This window comes from Trichechus manatus, unplaced genomic scaffold (assembly GCF_000243295.1).
Source record: "Trichechus manatus latirostris isolate Lorelei unplaced genomic scaffold, TriManLat1.0 scaffold00042, whole genome shotgun sequence".
In the NCBI taxonomy this organism is placed as follows: domain Eukaryota; kingdom Metazoa; phylum Chordata; class Mammalia; order Sirenia; family Trichechidae; genus Trichechus; species Trichechus manatus.
In genome coordinates this window covers 16,220,244-16,239,635 of record NW_004443978.1, presented here as the reverse complement: position 1 = coordinate 16,239,635, position 19,392 = coordinate 16,220,244, and the positions used below count along the sequence as shown (strand labels likewise).

At 36.2% G+C, this 19,392-nt stretch overlaps 1 protein-coding gene across 8 annotated transcripts in view; it reads right to left on the bottom strand.

Moving 5' to 3' along the window:
- Positions 1 to 19,392, bottom strand: part of TASP1 (taspase 1) — a 383,025-nt gene that overhangs the window by 274,060 nt on the left and 89,573 nt on the right. For all 8 annotated transcript variants that reach the window (XR_002824104.1, XM_023731437.1, XM_004376460.1 and 5 more), the window contains one exon: positions 517 to 623. Coding sequence is in view for 7 of the 8 variants with exons in the window: in XM_023731437.1 (XP_023587205.1) it covers positions 517 to 623 (107 nt within the window). In the remaining variant the exon portion in view is untranslated. The remainder of the gene's footprint in view (positions 1 to 516; positions 624 to 19,392) is intronic.

The window sequence follows — 19,392 nt, the reverse complement described above, 5'->3', positions numbered from 1 at the left end:
GCTATTGAGCACTTAAAACGTCATAGCTAATGCAAGTGAAAAGCTGAATTTTTAATTTCATTAAATTTTTTTAATTTTAATTATAAAACAGATAGTTCGATTAACGGAAAATTTTAAGTATGTTTGGAATAATTTGAGTATGTAAATCTATGTTTTCAACTATTAATTTTAAGAATCTAAATACAGATGAAATACTTGCTCTAAGTGTAAAATGCATACTGCTTTTAAAGACAATACAAAAAAAGAATGTTAAATAGCTCAATACTAATTTTTTTCATAGATTACATGTGGAAATAATATTTTGGATTCAGTGGGTTAAGTAAAATACATTAAAATTAATTTCATCTGTTTCTTTTTATTTATTTTCAAAGTAGCTGCCGGAAAGCTTAGAAGTATATATGTGGCAAGCATTACATTTCTACTGGGTAACAATGGTCTAGAAGCTTATGTATCTAAATACAGATTAAAGATACCATTATGATGTATTAATTATTAATATTTCAAATACTTCCTGACCTTTTCACTTGATTGTCTTCTTTTCTTTAGTTGAATGAAATCTGTTTCCACCCTTTCTGCCAGCTCTAGTTTCCTCTTGTTTCTTTTAAATGCAGCTAAACTGAATCCTATAAAAGAAACATTAAAAATAACATTTAAGAATTAGAGCAACAGGGTAGACTAGATACCCTGAAGAGCCTTCCCAGGACAAAATCCTTAAGAATGTTGGATAAAGGGTTAATTTTTTTTCTTTTTCCTATATACACTGAGGTGGTAGATGAATAAGACAAATAACCTAAGGCTAAAGAATTTTTTAAAAGGTAAAATCCAGAAAGACAAGTAAGCCCTGAGGAAGAAGCTACCCAGAGGTTTCTGCTAATTCATGTCACCTCTTCCTTTGCCTTTGAAGGACTCTGCATAGGGGACAGAAGATGAAGCCTGGCGACAGTGCAGCATGGGAAAACATATTGGAGATTATCCATACTAAAAGGAAGGAACCCCAAAGAGCGATATGCCTAGTGAAAAGGAGAACTGGAAAAAGCTTTCATACCTCCCCCTACCCCAAACTGTAAACTTGCAAGTCTCAGTTTTGGCTCTAAATGTAAGGGAGAAAGTCTTCTTAGAAAATTCATGGTCAAGAAGGTCATTCAGACAGTTTAGAGGAGAATTCATATTACCTGTGTGGCCTAAAAAAGAAAAACAAAGCCAAAAGTGATCTTGGTGTGGTAGTTCTTCAAAAAGCCTCCAAACACAAATACTCATACTCCCTGGAAAAAGAGACCTCAACTTACCCAGACTTTAAAGAATTTCAAGGTTTCAATTAACATGAGCTCATAGCTTTAAAGAAAAAGTTGCAAAACACATGAGAAATAAACCACCAAGAACAAAAGAATAAAATTCAGCCAAATATCAGAAAGCAGAATCTGACCTACAAAGACCTCGGTTACTGGAATAATCAGATACAGAATAGAAAATAAGTTAAAATAAGAAATAAAAGGAAGACATTGAAAATATGACCAAGGAGAAAAAGACAATAAAAGGACCAAGCCAACTTTAAGAACCAAAAGAACTTATAAAAATAAAATATACATATAATTGAAATTTAAAACTTTGATATTCAGATTTTAACAACCAGTTACATCTAGCTGCTAACAGAAATCACAAACTGGAATATAACACTAAAGACGTTATCGAAGTTTTCTAATAATGACAGGCTAAGTTATTCAGAGTAATTGTTCCACTGAGGAAAAAAACCCCCAAAATTATGGATAAAATATGAAAAACACCACCTTAAAAACACTGAAAACTTTACAAGAAATGCCAAGCTACACCTGGGAGTAAACTGAGGACTAAAGTCAACTTTGCGGTGTTAAATGATGTCAAGGGGAGGCATAAGTCAAGACCCAGGTCCCATTTAAGCTAGGGAGTTTTATAGAAGACATTCCTCATAATAAGCTGGGGATTGAAAGGACTAATACTCTCATTCTAAGGATGATCCGGAACTAAGCAAGTCCATTCCTATCTCCTATCTCAATACCAAGCACATGCAGGAAAGATTATCTTAGATCATAGCACAGACTGAGGGGGGAGAAAAGAGAGGAGGGTGGATTTGGTGAAAAAAAAAATCTATTCCTGAGAAGCTGTTTACTAATTTGAACTGGAAATTAATAATAGATAAGAGTAAAATCTCCAAACTCTTGGAGAAATCTACTTCTATATAATTCATGGGTCAAACAAGAATTCATAAGGTAAATTTAAAAATGCATTAAACTGAAAAAAATTAAAATGCAATGCGTCAAAATCTGTGAGACACTTAAAGCAGTGCTGAGAGAGAAATTAACAGCACTGAACGTATATGTCAGAAAAGAGGTAAAGTCTCAAATCAATAATCTCACTTCCCACCTCAAGAACCCAGAAAAGAACTGCAAACAAAACCCAAAGCAAGAAGTAAGAAAATAATAAGGGCAAATGTCAATAAAATTGAGAACAGAAAAACAATAGAGAAAAGGCAAAGAAGTAAAGAGCTGATTCTTTGAAAGTATCAATTGACAAAGCTCTTGCAAGACTGAAAAGAAAAAACGAGAACAGACATAAACTGCCCATATCAGGAATGAAACGGGATACCATTACAGAACCTGCAGACATCTAAAGGATAATAAAGAAATATTATGAAAAACTATACATACGTAAATTTGGCAACTTGGATGAAATGGACCAATTCCTCAGAGAATACAGACCACCACAACTCATTAATATGAAATAATTTGAGAAGCTCCATAAATATTAAAGAAAATGAATTTGTAATTAAAAACCTGTCCCCCAAAAACAAACAAAAAAAACCTGCCCCAAAATAATATAAACACAGATGGTTTCATCAGAGAATCCTACGAAACACTTAAAAAATACTGTAATTTTACACAAATAGTGCACGCCCTCTGTCTGTCTGCCAGCCACATCTTCCTCCCCCTTCTGTGAGGCACCCTCATAAGCATCCCCATGCCAGTCCTCTTCCACATGTTGCTGTAAAACAATTAGCATAGTGCACTTACAAAAATACCTCGGGGTGGGGGGGGAGGGCTGGTAAACAAAAGCAGAACACACACGTTATTTGTGCAAAATACAGTAATTAATACCAATTCTGCAGAATCTTCTCCAAAAAATACAAGAAGAGGGAATATCTTTTTTTTAAATAAAGCAGGTATTTCCTTGAAGAATGTGAAGAGGACTTGAAGCACTTACTAATGAAGATCAAAGATTACAGCCTTCAGTATGGATTGCACCTCAACGTAAAGAAAACAAAAATCCTCATAACTGGACCAATAAGCAATATTATGATAAACAGAAAAAAATATCAAAGTTGTCAAGGATTTCAATTTACTTAGATCCACAATTAACACTCATAGAAGCAGCAGTCAAGAAATCAAACGACCTCTTGCATCCAGCAAATCTGCTATAAAAGACCTCTTTAAAGTGTTAAAAAGCTAAGATGTCACTTTGAAGACTAAGATGCTCCTTTCCCAAGCCATGGTATTTTAATCATCTCATACGCATGTGAAAGCTCGAAAAAGAATAAGGAAGACCAAAGAAGAACTGACACATTTTACTTGTGGATCCAAGTAAAATGAAATCCTTGACATCAATCTTTTCTCCATTTATCATGATGTTGCTTACTGGTCCAGTTCTGAGATATTTTTGTTTTCTTTATGTTGAAGTGTAATCCATACTAAGTCTGTAGTCTTTGATCTTCATCAGTAAATAAAAGTTTTAGAGAAAAAATTTCTCATTTCCTGAGAAATTCTTCAGGATCTACAGCTAGGCAAAGAGTTCTTAGGCTTGACACCAAAAACAAAACTCATAAAAGGAAAAACTGATTTAATTGGATTTCATCATAATTAAAACATTTCCTCTGCAAAAGACTCTATTAAAAGATGAAAAGACAAGCTACAGACTGAGAGAAAATATTTATAAACCACATATCTAGAATATACGTATATATGTATACATATATATATATATGATTCATATCTAGAATATAGAAAAACCTTGCAACTCAATGCCAAAAAAATAATCCAATAAGAAAATTGGCAAAAGAGATGAACAGACTCTTCACTGAAAAAAAAAAAAATCACAGATGGAAAATAGATAATGGTGTTGAAGATCTTAAGTATGTGAAAAGAACTTCAACACCATTATCTATTACCCACACTGACACAGAGTTGATTCCAACTCATAGCGACCCTATAGGACAGAGTAGAACTATCCCATAGGGTTTCCAAGGCTGTAATCTTTAAAGAAGCAGACTGCCACATCTTTCTGCCACACAGCAGCTGGAAGGTTCAAACCACTGACCTTTCGGTTAGCAGCTACGTGCTTAACCACTGTGCAAATTAATACGATAATGAGATATAACAACACACTCATCAGAACAAGTGAAATAAAAAGCACTGACAACACCAAATACTGGCATGGATATGCAAAACCTGGATCCCTCAAAAATTTCTGGTAGGAATGTAAAATGGTACAGCTGACCTAGAAAACAGTCTGGCAGTTTCTGAAAACACAGAACATGCAACTGCCACATGACACAGCAACTGTTCTCCTAAGCATTCATCTCACGGAGTAAACAGCTGTACACAAATGTAAGGAAGAAGTCAAATGATCCCTATTTGCAGAGAACTATGAAGAGGAAATCAGAAAAGCAATGTCGTTTATAATAGCCCCTAAAAAAATAAAATACTTAAGAATAAATCTAACCAGGGACGTAAAAAGACCTATACAAAGAAAACTACAAAACACTACTGTAAGAAACCAAAAGAGACCTACATAAATGGAAAAACATATTCTCATGGATAGGTACATTGAACATTGTGAAAATGTCAATTCTACCCAAAGCAATCTACAAACACAAGGCACTCCTGATCCAAATACCAAAACAGCATTCTTTCACAAGATGGAAAAACTAATCATTAACTTTATGTAGAAAGGAAAGAGGCCCTGGATAAGTAAAGCACTACTGAAGAAGAATAAATTAGGAAGATTCGCACTACCTGACGTCAGAACCTACTATACACAGCTACAGTAGTCGAAACGGTCTGGTACTGGTACAATGACAGACACATTGACCAATGGAACAGAACTGAGAACCCAGATGTAAATCCATCCACCTAAGGTCACCTGATCTTCAACAAAGGCCCAAAGTCCAGGAAAGGGGGGAAACAACAGTCTTTTTAACAAATGGTGCTGACAAAACTGGATGTTCATCTGTAAAAAAACGAAACAGGGCCCATACCTCACACCATACACAAAAACTAATTCAAAATGGATCAAAGACCTAAATACAAAACCAAAAACTACAAAGATCATAGAAGAAAAAATAGGGTCATCACTAGAGGCCCTAATACATGATATAAATAGGATACAAACCATAACTAACAAAACACAAACACCAGAAGATGAGCTAGATAACTGGGATCTTCTAAATATTAAACACTTATGCTCATAAAAAGACTTTATCAAACAAATAACAAGAGAATCTACAGACTGGGAAAAAAATTTTGGCTATGACAAATCCGACAAAGGTCTAATCTCTAAAATCTAAAGGAAAATGTGACACCTCTACAACAAAAAGGCAAACAATCCAATTTAAAAATGGGCAAAGGATATAAACAGACACTTCACCAAAGAAGACATTCAAGCAGCCAACAGACACATGAGGAAATGCTCTCGATCACTAGCCATTAGAGAAATGCAAATCAAAACTACAATGAGATACCATCTCACCCCAACATTACTGGCATGGATCAAAAAAATAGAAAATAACAAATGTTGGAGAGGCTTCGGGGAGATGAGAACTCTTATGCACTGCTGATGGGAATGCAAAATGGTACAATCATTTTGGAAAACGATATGGTGCTTCCTTAAAAAGCTAGAAATAGAAATACCATATGATCTAGCAATCCCACTCCTAGGAATATATCCTAGAGAAATAAAAGCCATCACACAAATAGACATATGCACACCCATGTTCACTGCAGCATTATTCACAATAGTAAAAAGATGAAAACAATCTAAGTGCCTATCGACAGATGAATGGATAAAAAAACTATCATACATACACACAGTGGAATACTATACAACGATATAGAACAGTGATAAATCTGTGAAATGTCTCACATCATGGATAAATCTGGAGGGTATTATGCTTAGTAAAATAAGTCAATCACAAAAGGACAAATACCATATAAGACCACTATTATAAAAACTCACAAAAAGGTCTGCGCACAGAAAGAAACAACCTTTGATGGTTATGAGGGAGGGAAAGGGTGGGGAGGGAAAAACACTAACTAGATAGTAGATAAGTGATAACTTTGGTGAAGGGTAAGACAGTACACAATACTGGAGAAGTCAGCATGACTTGACCAAGGGAAAGTCATAAAAGCTTCATAGACACATCTAAATTCCCTGAGGGACCGAATTACTGGGCTGAGGGCTAAAGACCATAGTCTCAGGGGACACCTAGCTCAACTGGCATAACTTAGTTTATAAAGAAAATGATCTACATCCCACTTTGGTGAGTAGTGTCTGGGGTCTTAAAAGCTCATGAGCAGCCATCTAAGACACTCCAGTGGTCCCACCCTATCTGGAGCAAGGGAAAACGAAGAAAACCAAAGATACAAGGGAAAGATTAGTCCAAAGGACTAATGGACCAAAACTCCCACAGCCTCCACCAGACTGAATCCAGCACAACTAGATGGTGCCCGGCTATCACCACCAACTGCGCTGACAGGGATCACAACAGAAGTTCCAGGACAGAGCTGGAGAAAAATGTAGGACACAATTCTAACTCACAAAAATGACCAGACTTACTGGTGTGACAGAGACTGGAGAAACCTGAGAGCATGGCCTTTGGACACCGTTTTAACTTAGTACTGAAGTCACTCCTGAGGTTCATTAGGCCCATAAAACAAACAAAAATACACGTAGCTCAACCACGTACACAAGACTAACTGGGCACACTAGCCCAGGCAGAAGGACGAGAAGGTAGGAGGGGAGAGGAAGGCTGGACAAATGGAAATGGGGCACCCAAGGTCAGGGAGAGGAGAGTGTTGACACATCGTGCGGTTGGTAACCAATGTTACAAAACTGTATGTGTATTAATTGTTTAATGAGAAACCAATCTGCTCTGTAAATCTTCATCTAAAGCACAATAAAGAAAATAAAAGCTTTGGATTAAAAAAAAATGTTACACAGCTTTATTCATAACAGCAAAAAAACTGGACACAAAGATGTCTTTCAACAGGTAAATGGTTAAACAAACTGTGGTATATCCATACTATGGAATACTACTCAGCAATAAAAAGGAACAAGCTATAGATGAACACAACTACTTAGATGAATCCACAGAAAATTATGCTGAGTGAAAAAGGACAAGCCCAAAAGGTTACATATTGTATGATACCATTTATGTAACATTCTTGAAATGACAAAATTATACAAAAGAATAGGGGTTAAGGAAGGTGTGGAGATGGGATGGCAGTGAGTGTGGCCAAAAAAGGGCAAAATGAGAAATCATGGTGCTGATAGAAAAGTTTTGTATCCTGACTGTACTCATTGTCAATACCCTGGTTGTGATATTATAGTAGAGTTTTGCAAGATGTAACCTTTGGAGGAAACTGGGTAAAAAGTACATGAGATCTCTGTATTATTTCTAACAACTACATATGAATCTACCCTTATCTCAAAATAAATATTTTTAAAAACATAAGTGGGCATATGAAAAAGTGAAATTAAGTGCTGATATATCACCATACCAACCATGATAAACTCTACAATTAGTACATAAAATATGTTTTATCTCAATCATCTTCTCTTCTAAAGTAGCCTACTCAAAGGCAGAAAATATGTAAGAACACAATCTAACCAGCAGAGCCACGCTCACGAGTTGATAGGATAGGATAAAACGTTCATAATCTATAGTTCACTTAATTTAAAAATGTATACCTCAGGTCCAATCAAAGCATAAAACAGCTGAAAATTTAAAAAATGGCGGTAACTTTTTTGCACAAACTATGGTAGTCCTTTCCCAAGGGACAATAAAATTACTTTCAATTTTAACTTTAACAAACCTTCTGGAAAAACTCAAAAGGATGTACAAGCTCTACCTTAGATGGTCTCCACATTGGCCATACATTCAAATTGCCTACAAAACTTTAAAAACTGTGTATACTACGGTCCCAGCTATACAGTTTCTGATTCAATTAGTTTACGGTATGGCCACCCCTTCAGAATTTTCCAAAGCTCCCCAGTGCTTCTAATGTGCAGCCAAGGTTGAGAATCATTGCTCTAATGATTACACCTAACATCAGAGAGGATCAATCACTAATATTATTTTACCAGTCAATGCAAATGATCAATATAATAGTGAGAATGATATTAACAGATTTATACATTGTTTCAAGTAATCACAACATCTCCATGAGGAAAGTTTCTTGGAGGTAGCAAACCCATGGTCACACAAGGGTACATGGCTCTAAAGATGAATGCTCTCAGTCACTATGTGGTCATTAACAGCAGTGACTCGACACAGTTAGATTTATCAAAAGTTCAAAAACCAGACCTGTTGCCATCAAGTCAATTCCAACTCATAGCGACCCTACACGACACAGCAGAACTGCCCCATAGGGTTTCTAAGGCTGTAAATCTTTATGAGAGCAGACTTCCACATCTTTCTCCTGCAGAGAGGCTGGTGGGTTCAAACCAACAATCTTCCAGATAGCAGTTGAGCACTTAACCACTGCGTCACCAGGGCTCCTTTTATCAAAAGTAGACAGACAGGAAACCTCTTAGGAGGGAAATCTGGTAATGGCCAGCAAAATGGCAAACGCACATCCTATTCTCTATGTGTCAGCAATTCTACTTCTAACTAATCTACTCTGAAAACACACATATGTATAAGGAGACGTGTACAGGAACATTCATGGAATCATCAGTGTTAATGGCAAAGCCTAGGAACAAACTAAATGTCCATCAATAAAAAAAAACAGTGTATGGTAAAGTGCTACTCAGCAGTTAAAAAAAAAAAATCAATTGATCTACATGTATCAACATGGACATATTTCAAAATACATTTTGCTAACTGACAAAAAGTACTAACAATACTATTTACTATGATATTATTTATCTAAAAACTTACAAAAAGAATAATACCACTTGTTAGCATTGGTGTGGGTACACAGTGCATGTATAAAAAAGCACAAAAACAGAAAGGAGCAAATCAAACTCAGAACTGTGGTTACCAGAATGGACAGGAGAGCCTGGGATGGCAAAGGAAGTGAAGAGGATGTTTAGATTTACTTGGAATATTTCAATTCTTAAAAAGATAACATACTTCTGTACCACACAATTAAAAAGTAATAAATATGATGCTTAAATTATGAATTCTCTTTTATAATGTAAGATTTGTAATCTAAAAGTATAAATTTACAGATCACACATTCCAGCTCCTGGTAATGAAGAATTAGCTTAAGTCAGATTAACCCACAGACCAATAACAATTATAAACTCTGGACAGAACTAAAATAAAAACTATTTGAAGGACAGTGACCAAAACCTGGCAGAAATAAGAGGGGATTTGACCACTGAAAGAAGGGAAATATACTGGGTGTATTTCATACAGCCTTTCCCATGAAGGACTTCCCCGTCTATGAGATGTATAGTCAATAGAGTTTAAGCAGAAACCACAGTCTTAGTAGCCTAAGGTGCAGGAGATTGGGGCTACTATATCAAGCCAAAAAAACCAAACCTGTTGCTGTCGAGTCGACTGCGACTCATAGCGATCATATATGACACAGTAGAACTGCCCCATAGGATTTCCAAACAGCAGGTGGTGGATTTGAACTGCCAACCTTTTGGTTAGCAGCTGAACTCTTAACCACTGTGCCACCAGGGCTCCAGGGCTACTACGTTAGCTGGAAATTGAGGAAAGAATCCTAGTAATGAGGAAGCTACAGAAAGGGGTGCCCCAGTATCCCCTCACATCCTTGGATGTGCCCTTAACTACTCATGCAGGATGTATGATTCCACAAAGTTTAGTAAGGAAACAATAGCTGAAAGGCTAATGGAGATTTTGGTAATTGCCCACTGTAGCAAAGAGAGAGTTTAAAGTTTGAGGCTTTCCATTAAAACTCCAGAAAGGCCAAATTTTAGGACTAAAGACCCCACAAGCTAATACTAAAGAAACAACTGTAGAACTAAGAGCAAAACTGAAATAGACCAACTTTAAGAAAGCCTAAAACCAAGCTGTAACAAAATCAAGGTGATTCACAAGTAATTTCATTACATGCTAGAACAGAACTCAATGTTCTTTAAAAGAAAATAACAGAATCTATAAAAGTCTCTAAAATTTACCATCCACAATGTCTAGTTTATAATTAAAAAATATATTAGACATGCAATAAAACAGGAAAATGTGATCCACAGTCAAGGAAGGAAAATCTACTAACAGAAGTTGACCCACACAAGACCTAAGTTTCAGAATTAGCAATAAGGTTTTTAAAATAAAAATGATAAATATGTTAATGTGGTGTTAACAGGTGAAGATGTGGAGAATTGCAAGAGATATGAAAACTAAAAAAAGAACAAAGAACCAAATTGAAATCTTAGAACTGAAAACAATATCTTAACTTTTAAAAAAATCATTTCACATGACTAATATCAAATTGGACAATGGAGAAAAGGTCAGAGAACTTCAAGACAAGTCAACAGAAATTATACAAACTAAAGCACAGAGAGAATAAAAAGATTTAAAAAAAGAAAGCCTCAATTACATATGAGACAGTATATTTTAACACAGGTATAACTGGAGTCCAAGAAGCATATTAGGAATCCAAGAAGCAAATTTTAACATACAGATTCAGCAAGCACAACAAAAACTGGGCACAAGGAAAACCACACCTAGTACTATCATGGTCAAACTGCTGAAAATCAAAGATAAAGAAGAAATCTTAAAAGCACTCGAGGAAAATAAGATAATATAACATTCAGAAAAGCAATGATAAGAATAATGGCTGACTTCCCATCAGGAACAATGGCGTCTGGAATACAAAGTAATGGCATCTTTACAGTGCTAAACAAACAAAAAAATCTGTCACCCTAGAAGTCTATATATCTAGCAAAAAATACAAAAATTTTTCAGATAACGAAAACTGGAAGAATTTTTCACCAGCACAACCACACTATTAGAAATGTTAAAGGAATTCCCAGGCTGAAAGAAATGATGTCAGATAGAAGTTCGTATCTACGTGCAGGGAAGAAACATTAAACATGTGAAAACATTGAAACTTTAAGAAATTCTTTTAGGATGAGACATTTTAGAATATGCCTGAGAAGAGGATTCTAAGGGACATTATGGGGGAGGGGGAGACCCTACAAAGTATGCCTCCCAAAAAGGTAATTTAATATAAAGCATATATACTAGCCAGCACTGACATGTAATATAATTTTTTACTGAAGATTAGGCAAGAGGCCTGATGTAAGATGAGATTTTCTTTTCATTTTTTTTTTTAATTTTATTGTGCTTTAGGTGAAAGTTTACAATGCAAACTTGTTTCTCATTCAAAAATTTATACACAGATTATTTTGTGACACTGGTTGCAATAACAGCAATGTGTCAGCACTCTCCCCCTTTCCTGTTACACCATAGGTTCCCCATAGCCATTCATCCAGTTTTCCTGTCCCTTAATGCCTTCTTGTCTTTGCTTTTGGGTAGGTGTTGCCTATTTGGTCTCCTATACTTGATTAAAGTAAGAAGCACTTTCCTCACGTGTTATTGTTTGTTTTATAGGCCTGTCTAATTTTTGGCTGAAGGGTAAACTTCCCGAGCGGCTTCATTTCTAAGTTAGAAGGGCATCCAAGGGCCATAGTCCTGGGGGTTCCTCTACAGTCTCTGTCAGACCAGTAAGTCTGGTCTTGTTTAGTGAATCTGAATTTTGTTCTACATTTTTCTCGTACTCTGTCCGGGACCCTCTATTGTGATCCCTGGCAGAGCCTTTAATGGAAATAGCCAGCCATCATCTAGTACTTCTGGGCTCAGATTGGTGGAGGCTGCGGTTCATGTGGTCCATTAGTCCTTTGGACTAATATTTTCCTTGTGTCTTTGGTTTTCTTCATTCTTCTTTGCTCAGAACGTCATGGGACCAACAGATGTATTTTAGATGGCTGCTCGCAAGCTTTTAAGAACCCAGATACTACTCATCAAAGCAGGGTGTAGAACACTTTCGTCATGGGCTATGTTAATGCCAATTAACCTAGATGTCCCCCGAGACTATGGTCCCCAGCCCATGGCTCCAGTAACTCAGTCCCTCAAGGCGTCTGGATGTGTTCAAAGGCAGTCGTTTGAACAGAACAAGTGGATACTGCATGGGTTAAAGCCAAGAAAGGTGTGTGTCAAAGTTGTATCTTTCACCATACTTATTCAATCTGTATGCTGAGCAAATAATCCGAGATGCTGGACTATATGAAGAACGCGGCTTTGGGACTGGAGGAAGACTCATTAACAACCTGCGATATGCAAAGGACACAACCTTGTTTGCTGAAAATGAAGAGGACTTGAAGCACTTACTGATGAAGATCAAAGACTACAGCCTTTAGTATGGATTACACCTCAACAAAGAAAAGAAAAATCCTCACAGATGGACCAATAAGCAATATCATAATAAATGGAGAAAATATTGAAGTTGTCAAAGATTTCATTTTACTTGGATCCACAATCAACACCGATGGAAGCACCAGTTAAGAAGTCAAACGACTCACTGCATTCGGCAAATCTGCGGCAAAAGACCTCTTTCAAGGGTTAAGAAACAAAGATGTCACTTTTAAAGGCTAAGGTGTGCCTGAACCAAGCCATGGTATTTTCAATCACCTCATATGCATGCAAAAGCTGGACAATGAATAAGGAAGATCAAAGAAGAACTGACACCTTTGAATTATAGTGTTGGTGAAGAATACTGAATATACCATGGACTACCAAAAAAACGAACAGATTTGTCTTGGAAGAAGTACAGCCAGAATGCTCCTTAGAAGCGAGGATGGTGAGAGTTCGTCTCACATACTTTGGACATGTTATCAGGAGGGACCAGTCCCTGGAGAAAGACATCATGCCTGGTAGAGGGTCAGTGAAAAAGAAGACGACCCTCAACAAGATGAATTAACACAGTAGCTGCAACAATGGGCTTAAGCATAACAATGATCATGAGGATGGTACAGGACTGGGCAGTGTTTCCTTCTCTTGTACACAGGGTCACTATGAGTCAGAACCAACTCGACGGCACCTAACAAGATTCTATGGCTTTGCCTTGGTCAAGTTTTGCTAACTTCCCCTAATATTGTGTGTTGTCTTTCCCTTCACCAAAGTTAACACTTGTCTACTATCTAGTTAGTGATTTCCTCTCTCCAACCTTCCTCTCTCTTGTAATCATCAAAGATTGTTTTTTTTCTGTGTGCAAATCTTTTCACGGGTTTTATAATTATGGTCTCATACCATATCTGTCCTTTTGTGACTGACTTATTTCACAGAGCATAATGCCCTCTCGATTCACCCATGTTGTGACATATTTCGAGGATTCAGCATCATTCTTTATCATTGTGTAGTATTCCATCCTGTGTATGTGCCATAATCTGTTTATCTATTCTGTTGATGGGTATTTTGGTTGTTTCCATCTTTTTGCTATTGTGAATGATGCTGCAGTGAACATGGGTGTGCATATGTTTATTTGTGTGATGGCTCTTACTTCTCTAGGCTATATTCCTAGGAGTGGGATTGCTGGATCATACAGTATTTCTATTTTTACATTTTTAAGGAGGCGTTTTCCATAGTGGTTGTACCATTTTACATTTTCACCAGCAGTGTATAAGAGTTCCAATCTCCTCACAACCTCTCCAACATTTGTTATTTTCTGTTTTTTTGATTCGTGCCAGTAATGTCGAGGTAAGACTGTATCTCATTGTACTTTTGATTTGCATTTCTAACGGCTAATGATAGCAAGCATTTCCTCATGTGTCTGTTAGCCGCCTGAATGACTTCTTTATTAAAGTATTTTGTTCATATCATTTGCCCATTTTTTAACTGAACTGTCTGCCTTTGTTGTTGATGTGTTGAAGTATTCTACAGATTTTAGAGATTAGACCTTTGTCAGATATGTAGTAGCCAAAATTTTTTCTTCCCCAGTCTGTAGGTTCTCTTTTTACTCTTTCAGTGAAGAATTTCGATGAGCCTAAGCATTTAATTTTTAGGAGCTCCTAGTTATCTAGTTTATCTTCTGGTGTTCGTGCACGGTTTGTATTCTCTTATGCCATGTATTAGGGTCCCGAGCATCGTCCTTATTTTTTCTTCCATGATCTTGATCATTTTAGGTTTTATATTTAGGTTCTAATCTATTTTGAGTTAGTTTTTGTGTATGGTATGAAGTAAGGGTCCTGTTTCATTTTTTTACAGATAGACATCCAGTTTTGCCAGTACCATTTGCTAAAAAGACTGTCTTTTCCTCCATTTAATGGATTTTGGTCCTTTGTCAAAGATCAGCTGACCACAGATGGATGCAATTACATCTAGGTTCTCGATTCTGTTCCATTGGTCTATGTGTCTGTCGATGTACTAGTACTATGCTGTTATGACTACCATGGCTGTATAGTAGGTTTTGAGATCAGGTAGTATGAGGCTTCAATAATGCTTTGCTTATCCAGGGTCTCTTCCCTTTCCATATAAAGTTGGTGATTAGTTTTTCTACCTTATTAAAGAATCTCGTTGGTATCTGGATCGAGATTGTTTTATATCTGTGGATCGCTTTGGGTAAGATTGACATGTTCACAATGTTGAGTCTTCCTATCCATGAGCATCGTATGTTTTTCCATTTGTGTAGGTCTCTTTTGGTTTCTTGCAGTAGTGGTTTGTAGTTTTCTTTGTATGGGTCTTTCACATCATTGGTTAGACTTGTTCCTAAGTATTTTATCTTTTTAGAGGCTATTATAAATGGTATTATTTTCCTTATTTCCTTTTTGAAGTTCTCTTTTTTAGTGTATAGGAATCCAACTGACTTTTGTATGTTTATCTTGTATCCTACTACTCTGCTGAATCTTTCTATTAGTTCCAGCAGTTTTCTTGTGGAATGTTTGGAGTTCTCTAGGTACAGGATCGTATCATCTGCAAACAGGGATAGTTTTACTTTCTCCTTTCCAACTTGGATGCCCTTCATTTATTTTTCTTGCCTTATTGCTCTAGCTAGGACTTCCAGCACAATGTTAAACAGGAGTGGTGATAAAGGGCATCCTTGTCTTGTTCCCTTCTTAAGGGAAATGCTTTCAGCCTCTCTCCATTGAGAATGTTGGCTGTTGGTTTTGTATAGATGCCCTTTATTATGCTGAGGAATTTCCTTTCTATACCTATTTTATTGAGAGTTGTTATCAGAAATGAGTTTTGGACTTTATCAAATGTCTTTTCTGTGTCAATTGAAATGATCATATGATTCTTTTATTTTATTTATGTGCTGGATTAAGCTGATTGATTTTCTAATGTTGAACCATCCTTGCATACCTGGTATGAATCCCACTTGGTTGTGGTGTATTATTTTTTGATATGATGCTGAATTATATTGGCTAGAATTTTGTTCAGAATTTTTGCCTCTATATTCATGAGAGATACTGGTCTGTAATTTTCTTTTTTTGTAGTGTCTTTGTCTAGCTTTGGTATCAAGGTTATTCTGCTTTCTTTCTTCATTTTTTTAATCAAAATAATAAATCTAATTTCTCCTTTTAAGTTCACCATAGGTCACTATCATTCTTTTTACAGAAATCAGATATATATATCACTTAACTTTCAAAAACCTTATTAATACAGAACACATTTCTTGCTGGTTATATAAGTTGTACAAAATCTATGGTAAATTATGATTTTCCTATCACAAACAAAAAATCCCAATGTATAGTCAAAAATATCTTTTTCAGCCTGCAAAATCTAGTAATAGCCATTTTATGACATCTTTTTATATAAATGTTCCAAAGTAAAAGTGGCAGACTAAACACTTGAGTTTATCTCCACGCCTTACTAAAACCGTCCTTCAAGAAATTTAAGGAGAAACAAAGATTTCAATATACGAGGAATTCAAAGAAGGGATGAAGATGAAGAGAACAATATCAATACAACTTTACAAAATAGAAAGTAGATGGACAAATAGTAACTGGTTGAGTAGAAGAAGATGAACCCCAATGTCTATGGCAACCAAGACAACACAAAGCTAACTAACGTCTACCAAAGTAAACTAATTTCTGCCAAATATTAGAAGATGTCAGAATAAATTGCACCTGGTATCTCCAACAGCCAGACTGGAACTAAAAACAGGGGAGTGGCAGAACCTGTCAATAATGAACATCTAGATGTCCAAATCCTCTCCTCATGCATGCAGAAAACTTGAAGTTTACTATATGGACAGGCTGAGCCAGATGGGCCCCATATTAGTAGACATCAACCACGGCTAAGGCAGGTATCAGGAGGTCTACTAAAGGTGGTTTATGTAAGCCTGAAAAAGAAAAAGTGAGACCTCCAGCCCTTTCCTTGTTATGGAACCAGGATACTGGTTATTACTCTCCCAGCAGTTGAGAAGATTTCTGAGAAAAGAAAACCTACAGACATTTGGTTTTGTTGGGGAATGCCTGGGTGTTTCTCCAACAAAAAAATCTGATCTCACCACCCACTATGAAGCCAGCCAGACCTGCCCTCCCACAAAAACCTTACAAATCTTTTAAATGCCACTTATGTTTTCATGAATATGAAAACAGCAGAGGGCCACAAGATAGTTGAGGAAATATGCTAACAAGTAAAAACCTGTTGCCATCGAGTGGATTCCGACTCATAGTGACCCTGTAAACAGAGCAGAACTGTCCCATACAGTTTCCAAGGAGTGGCTGGTAGATTTGAACCATCAACCTTTTGGTTGGCAGCTGAGCTCTTAACCACTGCACCGCCAGGGTATTAGGGTCCAAAACAAACAGAAAAAAAGAAAAGAAAGACAAAGGAAGCAGAAAAAGTAGATAAGAACAAACTTTAAATCATAATATCCTACGAGACATAAGCAAAAATATTGCATTCATGAAATAAGAAAAGGACACCATAAAAAATGTATTGATTAGAGATTGAGTTCTACAAATTAAAAATATGAAAATTAAATTTAAAATTCAGCAAAGTAGAGAGTTTGGAAGATAAAATTAAGGAAATTTCCCAGAAAGTAACCCAAAATAAAGAAAGGGGAAAAAGGAGAAAACACGGTTTTTTAAAAAGATACAAGAGATCAGAGCAAAAGATCCAATCTCTAATTAATAGAAATTAGAAAAATAGAATGGAGAAAACACCAAAAACTGAAGCATAGGAAATTACAGATTGAAAGGGTCCAATGAATACACAGCAGAATGAATAAAAAAGGACCCATCCCAGGGAGCTTCATTGTGATAATCAAAACACAGGAATTAAGAATTTTCTTCCAGGCTTAGCACCATAGTCTCATTGGCAACTCAGTCAACTGGTATAACACAGTTCACAAAAATCATGATCTGCATCCTAGTGACATGGGTAGCATCTGGGGTCTTAAAAGCTTGCGAGTAGCCACCTAAGACACAACTATGGGTCTCTACTCACCAGGAATGAAACAGTAAGAAGGTAACCAAAAGTGCAGAAAAGAAACAAGTCTACACGAGCTACAACTTCATCTGCCCTGAGACCTGAAGAACTAGATGGTGCCTGGCTACCACCACTGACTGTTCTGACTGGGGTCACAATAATTGGTCCCAGATAGAATGGGAGAAAAATATGGAACAGAACTCAAATTCTTACTAAGAAACAAAATAAAAAGCCAGACAAACTGGTAAAGTAGACAACAGAGCACTCCCTGAGACTACTGCCCCGAGATACTCTTTAAATCTAAAACCAAACCTATCTCCTGAGATCAACTTTTAGCGAAACAGCGGAGTGGCACATAAAATAAAGGATAGTACTCATAAAATCAATGTCCTTCTTCAAAACCATCAGTATGAGACCAAAAGGTCAGCAATTACTCAAAAGGAAAAATGGATAGGGAAACTAGAGTACTGGAAAGGGAACAAACTGAATACAATTAAAGAGAATGTTGACACATTGAGATAAATGTAACTAATTCCACTGAACAATGTGTATGGAAACTGTCAAATGGGAACCTAAGTTGCTGTGTAAACTTTCACCAAAAACTCAATAAAATACTATTTAAAAAAAAAAACAACATTCTTCCAAAGGGGGTGGGGCGGGGTGGGGGGAATATACCGCAAAGAACTGGGAAGCAAAATGACAAGGAATTGCATAAAAGCAAGACTGGAAAGCAGAAGATAAGAGAGCATTTTCTTCAAAAGCCTAAGAGCTTTTGATTTCTAGCTTCAAATGGAGAGGTAAAACAAGAACGAAAAGCACATGAGATCCAAGAAGCAGAGGCTCCAATACAGGAAAAAGACAAAGCGAATCCCAAAATGTTGGTGAGGTAAAGTCCAGAGATGACAACCATGCATTCTAGACCTGACGAGGCAGAACGTTCCAGGTGGCACGTCTCCAAGGGGAAAAAAAAAAAAGAACTGGCAGAATGCCTGATTTGTTTGTGCTATATAAGAACTCTAAAACAAGTTCCACTGGAAGGCTGGAAGGCAGAATTAGTGATGGGGACTATGAAAATTTAGTACTGTAGACTCCCTTCTTCCCTGCCAAACACAGATTTCTCTTCGCTCTAATCATCCTTTATTACAACTTTCAGTTACATTAATATTCACTGTTTCCATTATTGTGAATATAATATTATTAAGAGCTGTGCCATATTATGTACTTGCTATAAAATATAATCATTTCTTTTCTCATACAATTTGATTTCCTTGAAATTAATGACTCTCCATTTTTTCATTTGACTATTTAAATTACATTCATAGGCTACTTTGATAAAAATAAAATTTTAATTTAAGACACAAGTAGCATGTTATTAATATTTCCTTATCTTTTTATGCATAAATATGTCACTATAATTTCTTTTTTAAAATTATATGATAATATATATACTTTTTTTTATCCTTTTGAGAGCAGGTTTTTTCTCAATTCTGTGTTCACATAGATGCTGTAACTCTTTGACTGGTTTCCTAAGTGCTAAGACCATAAATTGACCTATTTTTGGTCATTTTTTCTATTTTTGTTTTGAGGGAATGAGATGTGCAGCTGCTTACAGTGCCATCTTGCATTCATCCATTTATGTTCTTTTAACTCATCAATGTATTTATAAAATTTTCCTAACATTGAAAATTGAGCTATAACTAGCATATTTGAAATATTTAGAGCTAATATTTGCAAGT